Consider the following 19368-nt stretch of genomic DNA (forward strand, 5'->3'; position numbering starts at 1 on the left):
TTGCATTTTTCTCAAAAATCATAGCGCATTGGTGACAATTAAGATATGCATGTTGTATTGGGCAAGGATTACAATTATTGCTCTGAAAATTCAGCAACTCAAGACAAGTAGTTATTGATTTATTGATCAAATACTGGTTTTCCCTCATTTTTGACTGCAACTCCACAACTGCTGTCTGTGCCGAAATAAAATTTCCAGTGCAGTAGTTGTAGTCCTTGCCCCTATAATATACATATCTTACTTGTCACCAATGCGCTATAATTTTTGAGAAAAATGCAAAAATAGGCACAAAATTGGACAGGGGTGTAGTACCCCCTTAAACATCGAAGAGAGAACGAGTGTGCGACTTAAAGCATTTAGCCTGCAAATCCATAATAATTTAAGATGGTGATTATACCTAAAATCCTCATAGATGGAGAGGGATCAATCACCCATTCTCACATTCTGTACGGAATGCCGAATTGATTAGTCTTGGCGATGAGATGATAAATAGCCCCGTTTTTGTATCATTGAGATCATATTGTTTTTCAATATCCAGCGTTTGATTTCAGGAAGGCAATTTGCAAGATTAATCTGCGCTAACTCAAAATCCTTTGGATCATAACTAACGTACAACTGGGTGTCGTCGGCATAGATGTGATACGCCACATTAATGCGTTTCAAAATATCCGTGACAGGATTTAAATGCAAAGTGAAGATCGGTGGATCCGCAACTGATCCCTGAGGAACACCTTAGTTAAGCGGATGGATGGACACTTCAGTAGTTATATAAAACACACACTACGATCTCTAAAATAAAAATTGAACCAGTTTAAAACACACACTACGATCTCTAAAATAAGAATTGAACCAGTTTAAAACACACACTACGATCTCTAAAATAAGAATTGAACCAGTTTAAAACACACACTACGATCTCTAAAATAAGAATTGAACCAGTTTAAAACACACACTACGATCTCTAAAATAAGAATTGAACCAGTTGAAAACACACACTACAATCTCTAAAATAAGAATTAAACCAGTTGAAAACACACACTACGATCTCTAAAGTAAGAATTGAACCAGTTGAAAACACACACTACGATCTCTAAAATAAGAATTGAACCAGTTGAAAACACACACTACGATCTCTAAAATAAGAATTAAACCAGTTGAAAACACACACTACGATCTCTAAAATAAGAATTGAACCAGTTTAAAACACACACTACGATCTCTAAAATAAGAATTGAACCAGTTGAAAACACACACTGCGATCTCTAAAATAAGAATTAAACCAGTTGAAAACACACACTACGATCTCTAAAATAAGAATTGAACCAGTTTAAAACACACACTACGATCTCTAAAATAAGAATTGAACCAGTTGAAAACACACACTACGATCTCTAAAATAAGAATTAAACCAGTTGAAAACACACACTACGATCTCTAAAATAAGAATTGAACCAGTTTAAAACACACACTACGATCTCTAAAATAAGAATTGAACCAGTTGAAAACACACACTACGATCTCTAAAATAAGAATTAAACCAGTTGAAAACACACACTACGATCTCTAAAATAAGAATTGAACCAGTTGAAAACACACACTGCGATCTCTAAAATAAGAATTGAACCAGTTTAAAACACATACTACGATCTCTAAAATAAGAATTAAACCAGTTTAAAACACACACTACGATCTCTAAAATAAGAATTAAACCAGTTTAAAACACACACTACGATCTCTAAAATAAGAATTGAACCAGTTTAAAACACACACTACGATCTCTAAAATAAGAATTGAACCAGTTGAAAACACACACTACGATCTCTAAAATAAGAATTAAACCAGTTTAAAACACACACTACGATCTCTAAAATAAGAATTGAACCAGTTTAAAACACACACTACGATCTCTAAAATAAGAATTGAACCAGTTTAAACACACACTACGATCTCTAAAATAAGAATTGAACCAGTTTAAAACACACACACTACGATCTCTAAAATAAGAATTGAACCAGTTTAAAACACACACTACGATCTTTAAAATAAGAATTGAACCAGTTTAAAACGCACACTACGATCTCTAAAATAAGAATTGAACCAGTTTAAAACACACACTACGATCTCTAAAATAAGAATTGAACCAGTTTCAAACGCACACTACGATCTCTAAAATAAGAATTGAACCAGTTTAAAACGCACACTACGATACCATACGCAATGTTACTTACTTCACAAAGTTTACGTACTAGAATCAAGCACTCAGGAGGGATTCGTTGTTATCAAGAAATTAAGCTATACGTAATATAATTTTTATAAAAAATATAATTTCATCACCATAAAATACCACCACAATCTATGGATGTAGTGTTTTTTAACTACTGAAACCTCATGTTTTTAGAAGAATTGGATATTCTGATAAGTAAAAACGCAATGTTTTCCAAGCGCATTTTCAGGCTGCCTTCAACAAATCATGTAAGAACAAGAAATTGAGGTCAAATCGATCAATAAAAATTGAACCGGTTTAAATCGAAACTTCCAATACCATAATTCAGGAGGGGGTTGTCGTTATCAAGTAATCAAGCTATACGTAATATAATTTTTATAAAAAATAAAATGTCATCAACATAAAATAACACCACAAACTATGGATGTAGTGTTTTTTAACACTGAAACATAATGCTTCTGGATATTCTGATATTAAAGTAAAAAAAAATTGGTATTGACCCGGTATGTATAAACTTTGACCTTGAAATTTTGGAATTGCCAAAGGATGGCTATTGTAAACCGACCAGAATATTTATTTACAGTCATAAGAGCACTTATCGGCAAAGATAGGCTCAGCTATGTTTGAGCAAAAACGAACATATATGCCCGTGAAAACCCCGTCCCTCCTTTGTTTCCAGCTGCCTATGAAATTAGATCTCTTGAATTGTGACTACCATAGGCCACATCTAGGGGCATTTCGTCATCATTGTACCAAGCATGAGCCCTGATGATTCAGTAGTTAGTAGCCCATGATCTTTAAAATCATTGTACCAAGAACCTTGAGGACGCTCTTGATTATGAAATATATTTACAGTTGGGCCTGGGGCCCACGGCTTTTGACTTCAGGGGTCGAGACTATGAAATGTATTCGTCCGTCCGAAAAGGGTTAAAGTTAGGGTTTAGGGCATTTTAGATTAGGATTAGGGTGAAGGATAAGGTTACGATTAGTGTTAGCATTGGGGTTAGGGTTAGGGATAGGGATAGGGGTAGGCTAGGGCCATGGTCAGAGTTAGGATTGGAGTCAGGGTCATTTTTGGGGTTATGGTTAGTGTTACGAATATGGCTTAGGATATAGGTTAGGGTTTGGTTAGGGTGTTACATAGGTTAGGGTTTAGGGTGAATTTTAGGGATTTTAGGTTAGGGTAAGGATTATGGTTTACAACTATTAAATTTATTGTGTTTTTGACCTAATAACCCTTCGGACCCTTCGGACTACTCTCATATGATCTGTTTTCAAAGTTGTCAAGTGGAATAATATTTGTGTTATCCGTTTGCTGATGCTCCACTGTATCACTCTCGCTTGGGAGGTAAGTTAAGTACGAGCTAGGTAGTTGTTCAGGTTGTTCTCGTCTATCTTTCCTGAAATATAACAAAAAACACAAATTTAGCAGATAAGTTCCATGAGATATTAATCTTCACCTAGCAAATATTTATTTAAACGTTATCAAAATATTTTTAAAAATGTTATACCCAGAAAAGACTATTATGATTATCTGGAAAATCCGACATGTAGCAGCATGTAGGTCGTCCGATATGAAATCGGAAAAGACTTTACGGCTAGCGGTTAAGGAATAGGACTGTGAACCCAAGGGTCAAGGGTTCGAATCCCAGGTCCGGCTCTTTGTGTCCTTGAGCAAGACACTTCACTCTACTTGCTTAGTGCTTCGGAGGGCACTTTAAGCTGTCGGTCCCGTGTACATGCATATTTTCTCACATTAATGTAGTGTGCACGTTAAAGAACGTCACAGGCTATTCGAAAAGAGCAGGGGATCATCCTGGCCATGTTGACTGTACTTCAAAATACACTCATCTACTCTAGGTTCCAGAGTAAAAAATAAGTACAGCTTGTCTGTACGCAGTGCGACAATACTCATAGATATGAGGGAGGCACTTATAAGGAAGAAGGAAGAAGAAGAAGAATGATCCGTATAATAATATTACGAGGCTTAGATTTCAAACGACGCGCATGCAGTAGGTTATGAATGGCCAAGTGGTCCAAAAAACGCGTAAGATAAACGTGTAAGATTACACGTGTATCTTATACGTGTAAGAATGAAGCGGGATTTTTAAATTAACGAATCACAGAGTAATAAATCACAAACAACCAATCATCTTACGCGTAACAAACTTCTACCAATAATATGTAAAGACGTTTTGTGATTTGTAACACCCACGACTTCTTATACGTGTAAGATTTGGATTTTAGTGATGGACGATACGTGATATTATTTGCGGCGTACCGAGGATAAGGAGAGCTCGTCACCAAAAAAGTAAACGAGGTATTTTCTTAATTTGTTTGAATGCTACAATGTCCTGTATTTTATGATGAATCTCTTCCAGGAATTGTTCCGACCGTTGGTCCGTCATGGTCACATTTCGATTTATCTCACTTTTTGCTACTTATCTGGAAATTAATACTCATAACAATTAAATTTAAAGAGGTGATGGTAAAATTATCACGTTTGCGAAAACTACCGCGGTGCAGATCGATATCGAGGCTGATATTATTCGACACTCGTCGTACCAGTCAAATCGGAATACCGTCCATCTTTATAGGCAATTCTTACGCGTATAAGATATGCTATGGCGAGATTTCATTGGTCGAAGATGAATACGCGTATAGTTGATAGGTTGTTTGGGGTTTAAATATGGGTTATTTATATATGATTCGTCAATTTAAGCATCTCGCTAGATTTTAAGACGTATAAGATGCGATCTTACACGCATAAGATGCAATCTTACACGTGTAAGATGCTATCTTACACGTGTAAGGTTACATGTATAATCTTACACGTTTTTTGGTCCACTTGGCCATTCATAGTATGTGGATGAAACAATGTTTCATTGTTAAGTGACTAACCAATATTTTGACAGGAAACATGTAATCTATAAATACATTTGGTGTACATAGATATTCTTGAAAGTCTTTTTCGTTAAAAAAAAGTGGGACAATTTGTGAATTCAGGATTAGACAAAATCTCTCTGTGTGAAAAGGAAAAATAATTCTGGGTTATTGTTAGTGATTGTTTTGTTATCACGTACGTAGCGTACCATAACCAAAATATCAAATGAAAATAGAAGTTTTCGATCGTGTCTGCGTTGATACGGTTCAACGAGGCCTAAATTGCGCTCAATTAATAAACAAATTAATAAACAAATAAAAGAGCATAATTATTTCTTTGTGGTTTTGACACGCCTAAGCAAAATTATATATATATCGACTCTCGTAAAATGCTCGTAATCACGTCTCCTAAAAATTAGCGTGAAAACGTGACCCAAAACGTAACATTAAAAATACAATTTTTGATCGTGCTTAATTATTAATCTTTCACATGCACCATAAGTTTTGTACCTGATATAAATATTTTTAGGGAAAAACACAGAGTATACATGGTAGATCCTCCAAACTTCTGGCCAAAGTTTTGCACAAGTGTCTTACCCGTTTAGGAGATAAATTTGAAGGGTACGTCGGTCGGATGTTCAATTTTTTTAATTAGAAATTTTGAAATCTCACAGGTTTGCCATTTTTCACGTTTACGAAAACTGATATTGTGTTTTCCCATTATTGAAATAACTCTGTGCTGAAATGGCAATTCATGTTTAAAGATATTTCTTTTTCAATAAAACATATTAATGTTATTGGGCTAAAAATTGAAAACAAAATAACAAAACGCGACTAGAATTTTTGGAGTTTTAAGGTCACGGCAACACAACATTGATTTCTAGCATAAAAATGCTCCTGGTTGGCATGCCTGGTAAATTAAAACCATGTAGAGCATGGCCGCTGAGGTTGCGAGTTGAAATACAACTTGGACTTTTGTAAAACATTCCATACCTTTTACATCGCAGCACAATCAAGACTATGATAACAATGATTATTACTCCGCCAACTACAACTGAAGCGATGATTGCAGTACTTGCGTGCCTGGATAGTGCCTGCCTTGCCATAGAATCATCTTGAATAAAACATATTATTAAATTCTTAATAATTGTTGTTCTGTGAAGGGCTTGGTTGCCCAGCTTTTTACAATATTTTTGCGGGACCTGGGAGCACATCAGACACACAAAATTGCATTCTGAATACGAGGAATGTCCTTCTAATTTGCGATTTAATATAAATTTTATGGCAAATTACTGAAAATTAGATTTGTTTGACATTTAAGAGAAGAGTCCTCGAAGTAAACTGTATAAATCTTATGATATGTACGTTGGTTTTGAAGATATACACAATGTTTCACAAAAGACTTAACAATTTAAGTATTTTGGGAAACCTCATGTATATCTTCCAAGACTTCCATACGAAAGGTCAACATTTTCATATCATGGTCGGCTTTTTATCCCAGCTACACACAAGTACACATTGCATTAGATTGACAAAGTTTACCTAGTTATTTCGAGGGGTGAAGAAGTTCATTGTTTTAATCCAATTGATCGCGTGCCAGGGGCGTAGCAAGCGGGTGGACAGGGTGGACGAAGTCGATGGGCCCGATGGTTCAGGGGCCCCGAGCAAAATCTAAAATGAAAGTGGGTTATGGATAGGACTGATAAAGGAGATGTTAACGGGCCTCGCACTGCTCTTTGTCCATAGGCCCCCGAAGCTCTTGCTACGCCTCTGTCGCGTGCACACTTCAAGCAAATACAATGTACAAGGTTAAAAATAATTTATGGATATGATTTCCCACCTCAGCAATCAAACCCACTGTTGGGTATCATGCTTTTAAGCATGACACCCGATGGGAGCCGCCGGTCTACCATGACAATTCACAATTGTATTGATTGGTAGTGAATGCAATGCAATATGTTTTGAAAGGCAGCATAACCTGATGAGAACCAATTATTCTGATATTGTTTGTATAGTCTTTTAGTGTAGGCCTTGCAAGTTAATTTGAATACCTCCTTGAATTTCAGGAGAACATCTCGGAATTTCACCATGCCATATACCAGTATTGGAGCAAATTAGTCTCTCGTCTCCAGTAAGGGTGAATCCTTTCCGGCAATAGACATTAATAACATCGCCAACATCGTACAAGTCCTTAACTAAATCAATCACAGCATTTTCAGGTTCAGGAAAAGGGAAACATCCTTCAATAAAAATTTTTAAAAAAAACAAGAAAATATGAGTACAATTCACAATAAAAAGATAGGCAATTTGATTTTTAAAGTTTCCTTAAGATCGTTTAATTGGTGCATACTAGTAATTAAAATTACTAGTATGCACCAATTATGCGCAACGTCGAGTTAGATTATGTGGCCATGGCGCACATATGCCGCGCGTACAGCGTTACTAGACATGCTAGATACCGTATCATCGACTATCACGTTTATTGTGACAGGAAGGAAGAAAGAACGAAAGAAAAAAAGAATAAACAATCATTCCACCATCAAAAAGCAAATTCAATGATTACCAAGGAATGGAATCAAAACTCGACCTGCGGTTGATCGCCGGTTCCTTCCGGTTCCGTCCGGTTACCATTGTAATAATAGCAACCGGACGGAACCGGACGGAAACGGCGGTCAACCGCCGTTCGATTTTTGATTTCGTCCCCAACGGCGAAGCGCCATAGGGGCACGGGGGGGGCAATCGATTGCAAAATTTAGAAAATACCATAGGAAAATTGCCACTGCTGATTACAGTACTTGCCACAGAATCACCTTTAATATAATAAATAATGATTCAAGTAACTATGATTAATACAGTGCAGATAATATATTCGCGCAAAACCAGAATAAATAGACACATATTTCTGATTAGATAATTATTAACGAATAAAAGTGTAAGGACGTCTTCATTATTGGTGATGAAGAAATTAAACTTGGTACAAACTATATCAAAATAATCATTGATTTCGGTTAAGAGGGCCATACCCAAGCTACAGATTATTTGGTTTATATGTAATGCAAAGTAGGTAATGGTACCTCCAACGGACGAGCTACAAAACACACCAAGGATCAAAGGATGATACAAGAGGATACCTAGAATATATGAAAATAGACAGATTCGAGCCAGGTATACCAACTTGGTGTGGGGAACAAAGGCAAAGACAAGATGCAGTATGTAAACCAGAATGTACACAGTCTACATAGTACATGTAGACAAGGTTAACAAAAATACAGCCGACATTTCGAGCAGATAAACTGATATTATACACAGCAAAGAATTTAATCTAGTTACAAGTGGGTAACAAGCATACAAATTATTAATCAAATCATACCAAATAATTAAACCAGGGTAGCAAGCGAAGTATCAAAACTACAGAGCCAATAATAATATAGCGTCTCTACAAGAAGAGTGCTGGCTTGCTACTAAAAGCAAAACAGGAAGTGTACTGACAAATTTAATTAATTAATTCTCGCTATTCACAATAAGGGCGCCGCCAGCGGTTTGCGATGTAATCGTGATGTATCACGGGAAAAGGTCGACATCAAGTCCGCGCAATACGAATATTACCATGCTATTACATAGGAACCCGTGCCAATATTTTTTAGTTTGTCAATATAACAGTATTACACGCAAATCGATAGAGAAAAAATTAATTGTGCACATTTCAAATCACATTAAGTATTATTGAGTATCGATAGCGTGTAACACCTTTATTTTGACAAACTACAAAAATATTGTCACGTGTTCCTATGTAATAGCATGGTAATATTCGTATTGCGCGGACTTGGATGTCGACCTTTTCCCATGATACATTACATTACATCGCAAACCGCTGGCGGCGCCCTTATTGTGAATAGCGAGAATTTGATTACCTCCTTGATTTTCAGCTGAACATCTCGGAATTTCACCATGCCATACACCGCTGTTGGAACAAACTAGTCTCTCGTCTCCAGTAAGGGCGAATCCTTGCCGACAATACACATTAATTACATCACCAAAAGCGTATAAGTCTTTAACTAAATCAACTACGGCATTTTCAGGTACAGGGAAAGGAAGACATCCTTTAAGAAAAAAAATGAAGTAAATTCACAATAATATAAATAATTAAACCCATATTGATTCTTAAGTTTCTTTAAGATCTTAATTATGCACCAATATGCGCAACGGCGAGCTAGATTCTGTGGCGCACGTATATCGCGCGTAGAACATTACCATATACAGTATCATGGACCATCGACTATGATGTTTATTGTGAAAGGAGGAAAGTAAGAACAAATGCAATGATTGCAGTAGTAGCCACAGAATCACCTTTAATATAATAATTCAATTATTGATCATTGCTGTTCTTTTATTCACATTTAATATAGTGCAGATAATATGTGGGCAGGTTATCAATTTTGAGGTTTTTACACATCTTAAAAATACAGAGATATTTTGCTCCACAACGCCGGTTATATTCCTGTCTGAAACTTTCAGACAATATTCCGATTTCATTGGGGAAAACGGCGTTGTGGAGCAAAATATCTCTATATTTAAGATATGTAAAAACCTCAAGATTAATAACCTGCTCAAAAGTCTGCATTGATTGGTAGTGGATGCCATGAAGTATTTTAAGGCAAGATCAAACCTGATGAATACCAACCACTTTGATACAGTTTGTTAAATATTGAGGGTAGGTATGCATGTTAATTCTAATACCTCCTTGATTTTCTGCTGAACATCTCGGAATTTCACCATGCCATACACCGGAATTTGTACAAATCAGTCTCTCGTCTCCAGTAAGGGCGAATCCTTTCCGGCAATACACATTAATAACATCGCCAAAAGCATATGAGTCTTTAACTAAATCAATTGAGGCATTTTCAGGTACAGGAAAAGGAAGGCATACTTTAAGAAAAAACAACAATAATGGAGTAAAATTCACAAAAATATAAAAAAATAATAGGCAAATAAATTATTTTTAACGGCTCCTTAAAGGGCATTTCGTGATCCACAGCCTCATCCCCCACTTTTCTCAAAAAAGTTGAGATTTTTATATCACTGGAAACCTCTGGCTACATAATGTTTATGTACAAAATATTTCTTGCAGATTAATTCGTTTTGCAAAGATATCGTGAAATTTGAATTTCGTTCTGGTGATTACAACGCATTGTCTATGGAGCAGTGTAATACACATAATCATGCATAACTCGCAAACGCAAAATCGGAATCAACTGAAATTTCGGGAATAGGCTTTTTTCGTGGATATGTACTGAAAAATGTCATAAAAAGAGGATACTAGGATCACGAAACACTCCTTTAAGTTCTTAATTATGCACCAATATGCGCAAAGGGTGAGCATGGTAAGTTAGATTATAAGGTCACGGCGCCAGTATGCCGCGCTTAAGACATTACCAGATAATCGTCGATCATCGACTGTTACTTAGAAAGAAAGTAAGAACGAGAGAAAAACAGAGAGAGAGAGTGAGAGAGTGACTTTAAAAGCTAAAGCAATAATTACAGTACTTGATACAGAACCATCTTTAATAAAGAAAATTCAATCCTTGATAATTGTTGTTCTTTTGATCACATTTAATATCATTAAAGTAATTGTAGGTAGACAACATTCTTCAAAATTACCAACTCTTGGCTATGGCTGTTGCCTAATTAATGAGATAATTGATTAATAAATATGGTCGTATGTGTTTTATGTCAAATAATCAGTTTCAGTCGACGTATTTGCTCCCAGCCTTGTGTGTTCTTTTATAGTGTCGTATCTTTCCATTCGCAGTTTCACATAATGACGTATTTTAGGTCATATTTGTACTTTCGTATCTTACTACATTATGTGCAATTATTGCCGTTTCACATACACGAACAAAGTGGAGCGTGTGTGACTAAGATAGCATTTATATTAACTTTATAGTCCTCTTTAGATTGGAAAAGTTTCTTAAAACTATGTTTTAAGAGTACAGAAACAATACAGTTGGCAAAGTTTCAAAGTCTTTTTTCTCGAAATTCGCACTTTGCAAATACGTCACTATGTGACACGGTCGATGAGTTGCCTCATTAATGGATACATATTTCTGATGAGGTAATTATTAACGATAGAAACGCAAGAACATCTTCATCATTGGTGATGAAAAATAAGCCTTGATTACTGATGCAAACTATGTTAAAACAAATAATTATTAATTTCGGTGAAGACGGCCATACCGAAGCTACCTGATTAGTTTATATGAAATAATTTGTCTAACAATTGCATTGATTGGTAGTGGATGCAATGTAGCATTTATGAGGCAACATCAAAACCCGATGAGTATCAACCATCGTGATACTGTTTGTACAATGTTAAATGAAGGATTTGCAAATTAATTTGAATACCTCCTTGATTTTTAGCCGAGCATCTCGGAATTTCACCATGCCATACACCGGTATTGGAACAAATCAGTCTCTCTCTCGTCTCCAGTAAGGGCGAATCCTTGTCGACAATACACATTAATGACATCACCAAAAGCGTATAAGTCTTTAACTAAATCAATTACGGCATTTTCAGGTTCAGGAAAAGCAAGGCATCCTTTAAGAAAAATATAATAAATTGATAAGTAAATTTTCCTATGCGTAAAGATAAGTTAGATTCTGAGGCCAGCCATGACGCACGTATGCCACGCATAGAACATTACCAGATAATACCATATCATCGATTATCGACTATCACGTTTATTGTTTATTAATAAAATGGAAAAAGAACTAAAGAAAAAAGGAAGAAAGAATAACCCACGCTCATAACCTAAAGCGATGATTTCAGGACTACAGTACTTACAAAAGAATCACCGTGAATAAAACAATAAATAAATTCTTGAAAATTGTTGTACCTTTGATCACATTTTATATAATTTATTACATAAACTGGGCTCAAAAAGAAACTTATAATTTTTCACAAGGTAATATCTTAAAATCCTGGCCATAGAAATGAACCAAAATTACACACAGGATTACTTACATACTCTACTCTAAACACATGTCAGTAGCCAAGCCGTTGTCCAACTCACACAACAGCAAAATGCACTGACACGGGACAGCTTCTTGTACCACATTCACAGGCGAATAATTGGCACCCAGCAAAAGAAATCTGTGAGAATACGTACAAGATCCTTATACAGGTGATAATTTCCAAAGAGTAAGTGGAATAGTGTGGAGCGGGCTGCTTCTGCTTTTCACACACTTTCTTCAAGAAACAGTTCTTGTTTCACACTATTCCACTTCCTCACAGATTTCTTGTGTTGGGTGCCAATTATTAGGCTGTGAATGTGGTCCAGGAAGCTGTTCCATGTCAGTGCATTTTGCTGTTGTGTCAGTTGGATAACTGTTTGGTTACTGAAGTAATCCTGTGTGCAATTTTGGTTAATTTTTATGGACAGGGTTTTCAGATATGACCTTGTGAAAAATTATAAGTTTCTTTTTGAGCCCAGTTTAGTATAGTATATTCTCGCAAAACCTAAATTAATAATACCGCCCTTTGGAAAAGGAGGCTGGTGTAAAAAAATGGAAAAGTGCAGAGGCCGTAAATAATTTATAAGCATCCACCGAGAACGCGCTGTTTTCATTCATTATACATGTATAACATCACATTTGGTTGTTGAAACGAAAGATATGACTCGGTTGAATTCCTAATTGTATGTTAAGGGAATTTTATTACACAGATGATCTTACAAATTGTTTGATTTTAGCCCAGCAAACACACCCACCCCTACACCCCCCACACACAAAATCATAAAACAACAATGAGATATTTTTGGCTAAATATTTTGTGAACCCTTAGATAACATAATGAATGTTATGAAAACGTTTTGTATCGTTTGTATAACCCGACAGTTAAACAATTTCTACAAAGTGTTTCGTGTTTGCTGGGTTATATAATTATTAACGAAAAGACGTGTAAGGAAAGATTCATCATTGGTGATGAAAACGGGGATGAAAAATAAGTAATTATTGATTTTGATTAGGGCTGCCACACTTAAGCTACCTGATTAGTTGGTATATGTGTAATGATTTGTCTGACCATTGCATACATTGGTAGTGGATGCAATGCAGTATTTTTAAGGCAGCATAAGAACCTGATGAGCATTAACCATTTTTATACAATTTGTACAATATTGAGTGATGCTTGTGCAAGGTAATGAATACCTCTTTGATTTTCAGCTGAACATCTCGGAATATCACCATGCCATACACCGGTGTTGGAACAAATCAGTCTCTCGTCTCCAGTAAGGGCGAATCCGTGCCGACAATACACAGTAATAACATCACCAAAAGCATATATGCCCTTAACTAAATCAATTACGGCATTTGCAGGTACAGGGAACGGAAGACATCCTGTAAGAAAAAAAAATCAAAACAGCATTCTTTAATTTGATCTTTTGCAAGTTGCAAAACACCCCCTTACTTTATTTCAGGCGCCAATCAAGCGGTAATGGGTATAAAATTAATTTAAAGAGCTTTGCCTTTACTAAGCATTTATCTACAAAAATGAGGAATTTTTGTGTTTTAGCTCGTTCTCTTTTTTTAAAAGATGAGAGTCATTACGTGCATTTGTAAAATTTGCTAAGTAACTCGTGACTGATTTGTTTTGAAACAATACTATTTTCGATGCTGTCATGGTCGCCTTGTTATAACAATTTCAATGAGGTATACTATGTTATCTAGGTAGCAATACCTGAGATATTTTGATACCTAGGTAACATAGTAACCAACCAGTCCTATTTGTTGTGTTTCCTAGGTAACCATGGTAACAAAATGTCCTAGATATTGCAAACTATTCTCTTTCTTGATTGCTATTACCTTGATCCTTTTGCTCATAACACCGGAACAATAAGTGAAGACCGGAGCGCAAGAAGACGCAAGTTACATATAGTTTCTTAGCGTTTTATAATGTTTAATACATGTTCCAGGGTGAAAACATCATGAAAGGTTGTGAAAGATTTGTTTTGGCCCTGAGCATGTATAAAACATACCAAACTATACGAAACTATACGCAACTTTAGTGTATACATGTTGAGGGGCCAAGTGGACTTACGGTCTTCTTGTGCTCAGGTCTTCAAGTCGTAGATAGGATAAACTATACATTTCATAAATTCTTATGAATTTGAGCAATTTGAAATTTTACCCCTGTATAAACGTTGACCTCGGAGTTCTGGGATTGCAAAAAGACTAACGTTTGCTAACGCATTTTGTCTAATAAGTGACCCATAAGGAGAGTATATCATCTTGAGCTCAATTGTGGCAATTGATTTGTACTACTCTATGTATCGTTACATCAAGTTTTACCTGGAATTATTGTTGTAGTCAGTGCCCTAGTTGTTGCTGCAACAGTTCCTAACTCATTGGTATTGGTAATGTCAGTCTCTGATATTCCGGATTTTGTAGCTACAATTGTGACACTTTCTTGTACCATTGTTAGGTCAGCTTTTATCTCCTCTCTTGTTGTTACACGGGCTGTTCCTTTACTGGTTCTAAGATTGGCTTCCTTTGTTTCGGTTGTCGATGCTACAATGGTTCTACCTTCTTGATTTCTTGTTTGGACAGTTTCCATAATCCCGGTTGATGTTGACTCAATTTCTCCGGTTATTGATACGTATTCATCTATAGTTGTAAGGCTAGCTTCAATTTCTTCGGTTGTTAATACGTATTCATCTATAGTTGTAAGGCTAGCTTCAATTTCTTCGGTTGTTAATACGTATTCATCTATAGTTGTAAGGCTAGCTTCCATTTCTTCGGTTGTTAATACGTATTCATCTATATGGGTAAAAATATATTTAGGGGGTACAAAGCGAAAATCAATATTCTTATCATCATTTAAGGGCTCGGATAGCGACGTTTTCACGTATTTTTGTGGGACCTGAGAGCACATCAGACATATCGAATTGCATTCTGAATACGAGGAATAATGTCCTTCTAATATCAAATATTTTAGATATTTGACATTTAACAGCCCTCAAAGTAAACTTTATAAATCTAATGATATGTACTTAAAATGTATGCAGCTGGGATGAAAAGCCGACCATCAATTGAAAATTTTGACATTTCATATTGAAGTTATACATTTTTTTGGGGAAAAGTCTATTATATTCAATACGAAACGTCAAATTTTCATACTTTCAAACTTTTTTAGACTGTATATTTTCAATCTTTTGTTCAATTGGCAAAAGCAGGTAACATATTGAAAAAATATGGAATATTGGAATATATTTAATCGGAAAATTTAAAAGAGAACGACCAGTAAAGAACTGGGAAATATAAGTAAAAATGCATTTCAAACGATAAATAATTTGCGTAGATTGGTTACTTAAAAGCAATAAAGTAAAATCACCATTGGTAGAAAGGAAGGGTAATGCTTTTGTATTTGGTAGTGGTAATGTTTTGAACTTTTACTGTGTAACTCTTATCATAACGTACATATTACTCACAGATTAATTTCTAAAACCAGTATATTTGACCAGGTATTTACTAATTATTTCTAATGTTTACTAAATGGCCCTGAATTATAGAGTTTTGGAATTAAATCTAATAGGCCTACTGGAACTTACTTTTTGCAACTATTGCTACGTTGCGTCTGGGACCACCAGACTTCATCAGGCAACTGACCCGTTGGACTGGTCACGTGATAGACGGCTAGGTATCGTCCCGATGGCCCGGGCCCATGCATGAGATAAGTTAAAGCGGAGTCCCCCTTTCTTGTTCAGTGATGGTTGCTCAATGTGTTCCCAAATGATTTCTTTAATGCCTCTCCTATGCTATTGTTCCTCCTGATGAAGAATGACAACTTCCTCGTTCTTAATTGAGTGTCCAGTGTCCTTTAAATGAAGGTAAATAGTGGAGTTTTGCGCTTCATTGGTACTTGGTCTCCTATGTTGACCAATACTATCACGTGACCAGTCCAACGGGTCAGTTGCCTGATGAAGTTTAGTGGTTCCAGACGCAACGTAGCAATAGCAAAAGTAAGTTCCAGTATTAGATTTAATTCCAAAACTCTGTTTGAAACTACTGGATGACTAAGAACATTCACTCATTTGTCCCTGAACTATGTTGATCTATTTCCCAGCTATAAGTAAATTGTTTATTTTGCCAATTCTTAAATTGTTGTTCAAAATAATAGAGACTCCGGTAGAATGACAGTTGAAAGTTGTACAAAGTAACGAACAAAAACAATAAAAACAACCAACAGACGAATTCTTCTTCTAACAGTTAAGGTGTAGATTAATTACTGCAAATTTTTTATCACAATTAATACTATTAGTTATTTTTGCAATTTCTTAAAATGAAGCAAATGTATATCTCAATTTATTCAAGTGTTTAAAATCTATTAACAAACACCTCATTCAAGACTTAAAATGTATCGGCTCAATGTGATTAATATTATTATTATTAGCAGTAGTTAGATTATTATTATTATTATTATTATTATTATTATTATTATTATTATTATTATGATTATTATTATTATTATTATTATTATTATTATTATTATTATTATTATATTATTATCATTATTTTTATTATTATCATAGAAATAATATTTAGTTAGTTGCATGTTTGTTCAAATGCACTGTTTTAATCCATATCTTACCGGTGCATGATTCCTCATCTTCATTGCCATTACAATCAGGTATGCTATCACATAGCCAAGCTTCTGGTATGCAGTCACCGTCAGAACACACGAAATTGCATGCCGAATAATATGATGAAGAAGGCCAGAGCCAGGGGGGCCAGAAAGAGTCTGTGCAAAAGGTGAAAGGTTTAAAAAAGGGGAAGCAAAACCATTTCAATAACGCAATCAGAAGACATTCAGAAAGTAGTATGAAAGCTTCGAAATGTGACGCAAAGTTATTTTCATTGTTTAAATTTTGCGAATTTCCACTTGTTAGGGACATGACCTTTGTCAAAGCATAGTTGGAAGGGACGGTTTGTATTGCATTATTATCTATTCCAAATCTTGTGACACCTCATGCATATTGCCAGAGGTAGGATGTTGACTGACCGCAGTGAGATGTGACGATTTTAAATTGTTAAAACTATGTTCCGTAGTAGAGCATGTTTAGGGCAACACATGGTTCGCTCGTGACATAGGGATAAACAATTCATAATTACACATAATGACACTTTTTAAAGTGTTAAGTGATTAAATAATAGTAACATGCAACGTTGGTCAATTGTGTGATATTGCGTAAAATGGCATCATGCAAAGGCCTTAGAAGATGCCTATAGTGGCTTACATACGATTTGAAACAGATCAAAACTACTCCTGGAGTACTAGTATATTGTTTTGACCGAAAGATAAGGGGTAATGAAACGATATAGGGATTTTATGCAAATCTGGACATGAACTAAATGTATCTCCAGTTGATTTTAGACCAGAACCCTTTTTGAACATGTGTCTCATATACATTTACAGACCTCTTAAAAGCACATGGATTTACATCAGTGAAGCGCTATCTCAAAAATATTTTAGGTCCCTCCTAAAAAGAGGGTGAATATTTTGCCCTACCCCCTTTGTATGGTCTACAAATTTTTGATCCCCTCCTTCATGTCCTAAAAGGGAAACCAAAAATATAATGTTATTAACTCATTAGCTATAAATTACAATTTGAAGTTATTACTCTTTGGAGTTATAGTGTGATATCCAGATTGTAAAGTGCGCAAATTTTGTTGATTTGAAGCTTGAGAGTACATACGGCCCTGATTTGGTAAAACGATCTAACTTGAAATTTGGAAATTTTTAGATAAATCCATATCTTGGGTAATGTGAGGGTGCTCTATCTGTTGGTGATTCGTTTTGAAGATAGCAGAACCTATCTTGACACTTTTTGTCACTATCCGTGTATATAATGTGGTAAAATTAGTTTAGATCATTTTACCTCACCAGCCAAGACAATGCATTAATGATAACACGCAAAACAATCTCAAGATAGATCATTTTACCATTATTAATGAGTTTTGTTGTGGTTATTTGTGTTACGAAGTAAATCAATGTAAAAACAATCTAACTTGGTTGTTTCAAAATTACTTAACCAAATTAGCCATTTTTGCAAGACTTATATATTTTCCAAGATATTAATGAGATTATTATTTTATTTGATGAAAAAAGAAAAACGTCGAGTAATCCAACTTTAAGGTTATTAGTTATTTTAAACTGTTGTGATTTGGTAGTTCACAGCATCTTACGAATGGTAGTAATGTTTGACAAAAACTGCATTGCTCAATTCATAGCGAGCGTGTAGAAGAATTAAAATATCACAGATATACTTTTATAGGTGCTGCGGTTCTTGAGTTACGTTGTAAAGAAGGCTGAAACAACAACACTTTTGTAAAACGTACATAACTCATTAACAACAATAAATTAAGCAAGTTTGCAAAGTATACGATTTGTAGAATGCACTTTTGCATAACATCAAGGTGTTAATTTTCAATAATATATTGATCTAGATAATGAAAATCGATTTTTAGGTTGCTTCGACCAACACTACCTCGTCTATCCTTAAAGCTCTTGGATTTTCAAGTTAAATAGATCATTTTACCATTCATGCGCGCGGAGTGAGCAAAATATTTGGAATGTGCATGCCTTGTCGTACATTTTACCTCAGACTTTTTCCTTCAAATATTTTTGATCTCCCCCCCCCCCGTATCTATGTCATTTGCATAGCAGAGTGACCCCTAATACAAAAAAACCCAGATCCGCATGTGTACAGATAAATGGGTAACTAAATTGGTATCAAATATTAATGAATTCACAGAAACATACGGGATATGATGAACCATTGACCTGACGCCATGATGACAGAATTTATTAGTCGTTTTATTCCATATACCGTATGCCAAAATCCCATTTCTTGTTTAAATTAAAATTTGCATCTTCTAATATTTTGCATCTTCAATGTGCAGTCATTATGCACAAACGAATAATTAATCTTTACGATATTAAGCTTTTTGTACAACCCATATAACATGTCACTAAAGCAGGTCATATGTGTTGACCTTCTTCTATTGTATTTGTTCATCTGTGTATGGAGAGCCAAAACTACATCGGTTTCAGTGCGTAGTTCATTGAACTCACCGGACTGCTATTGCAAGTACTTTCATATTATGCACCAATCGCTGTTTATGGATCGAGGCGATTGCATTAAAAAACTAATAAATTCACCTTTTCGGTAAATCCCATAACCCTTTGCGAGTACACCTGAGAACTC

At 35.3% G+C, this 19368-nt stretch overlaps 2 protein-coding genes across 2 annotated transcripts in view; both read right to left on the reverse strand.

The window, feature by feature from the left end:
- Positions 1 to 2137: 2137 nt before the first annotated feature.
- On the reverse strand, positions 2138 to 11455 carry LOC140139561 (coagulation factor XIII B chain-like). The gene is made up of 6 exons (XM_072161268.1): positions 11383 to 11455; positions 9845 to 10033; positions 9019 to 9207; positions 7159 to 7347; positions 6101 to 6221; positions 2138 to 3624 (listed from the first exon to the last, which is right to left on the reverse strand). The coding sequence occupies exons 1-6, from the start codon at positions 11453 to 11455 to the stop codon at positions 3453 to 3455; spliced, it is 933 nt and encodes a 310-aa protein (XP_072017369.1). The 3' UTR covers positions 2138 to 3452.
- The window catches only part of LOC140139750 (CUB and sushi domain-containing protein 3-like), a 59170-nt gene continuing 49737 nt past the window's right edge, over positions 9936 to 19368 (reverse strand). The window contains exons 15-19 of the mRNA XM_072161457.1: positions 16752 to 16901; positions 14453 to 14920; positions 13313 to 13501; positions 11510 to 11702; positions 9936 to 10033 (exon numbers count right to left, since the gene is read on the reverse strand). Coding sequence (XP_072017558.1) covers positions 11542 to 11702; positions 13313 to 13501; positions 14453 to 14920; positions 16752 to 16901 — 968 coding nt within the window. The 3' untranslated portion in view covers positions 9936 to 10033; positions 11510 to 11541. The remainder of the gene's footprint in view (positions 10034 to 11509; positions 11703 to 13312; positions 13502 to 14452; positions 14921 to 16751; positions 16902 to 19368) is intronic.

This window comes from Amphiura filiformis, chromosome 18 (genome assembly GCF_039555335.1).
Source record: "Amphiura filiformis chromosome 18, Afil_fr2py, whole genome shotgun sequence".
In the NCBI taxonomy this organism is placed as follows: Eukaryota; Metazoa; Echinodermata; class Ophiuroidea; order Amphilepidida; family Amphiuridae; genus Amphiura; species Amphiura filiformis.

Coding starts and splice junctions, on each gene's coding strand:
- LOC140139561 (XM_072161268.1), bottom strand. CDS start 11,455: ATGGTTGATACTCATCGGGTTTTGATGTTGCCTCATAAATGCTACATT. Junction 10,034..11,382: donor CACTACCAATCAATGCAATT/GTTAGACAAATT, acceptor TTTTTCTTAAAG/TATGCCTTCCTTTTCCTGTA. Junction 3,625..6,100: donor ATTGTGCTGCGATGTAAAAG/GTATGGAATGTT, acceptor GTTATATTTCAG/GAAAGATAGACGAGAACAAC.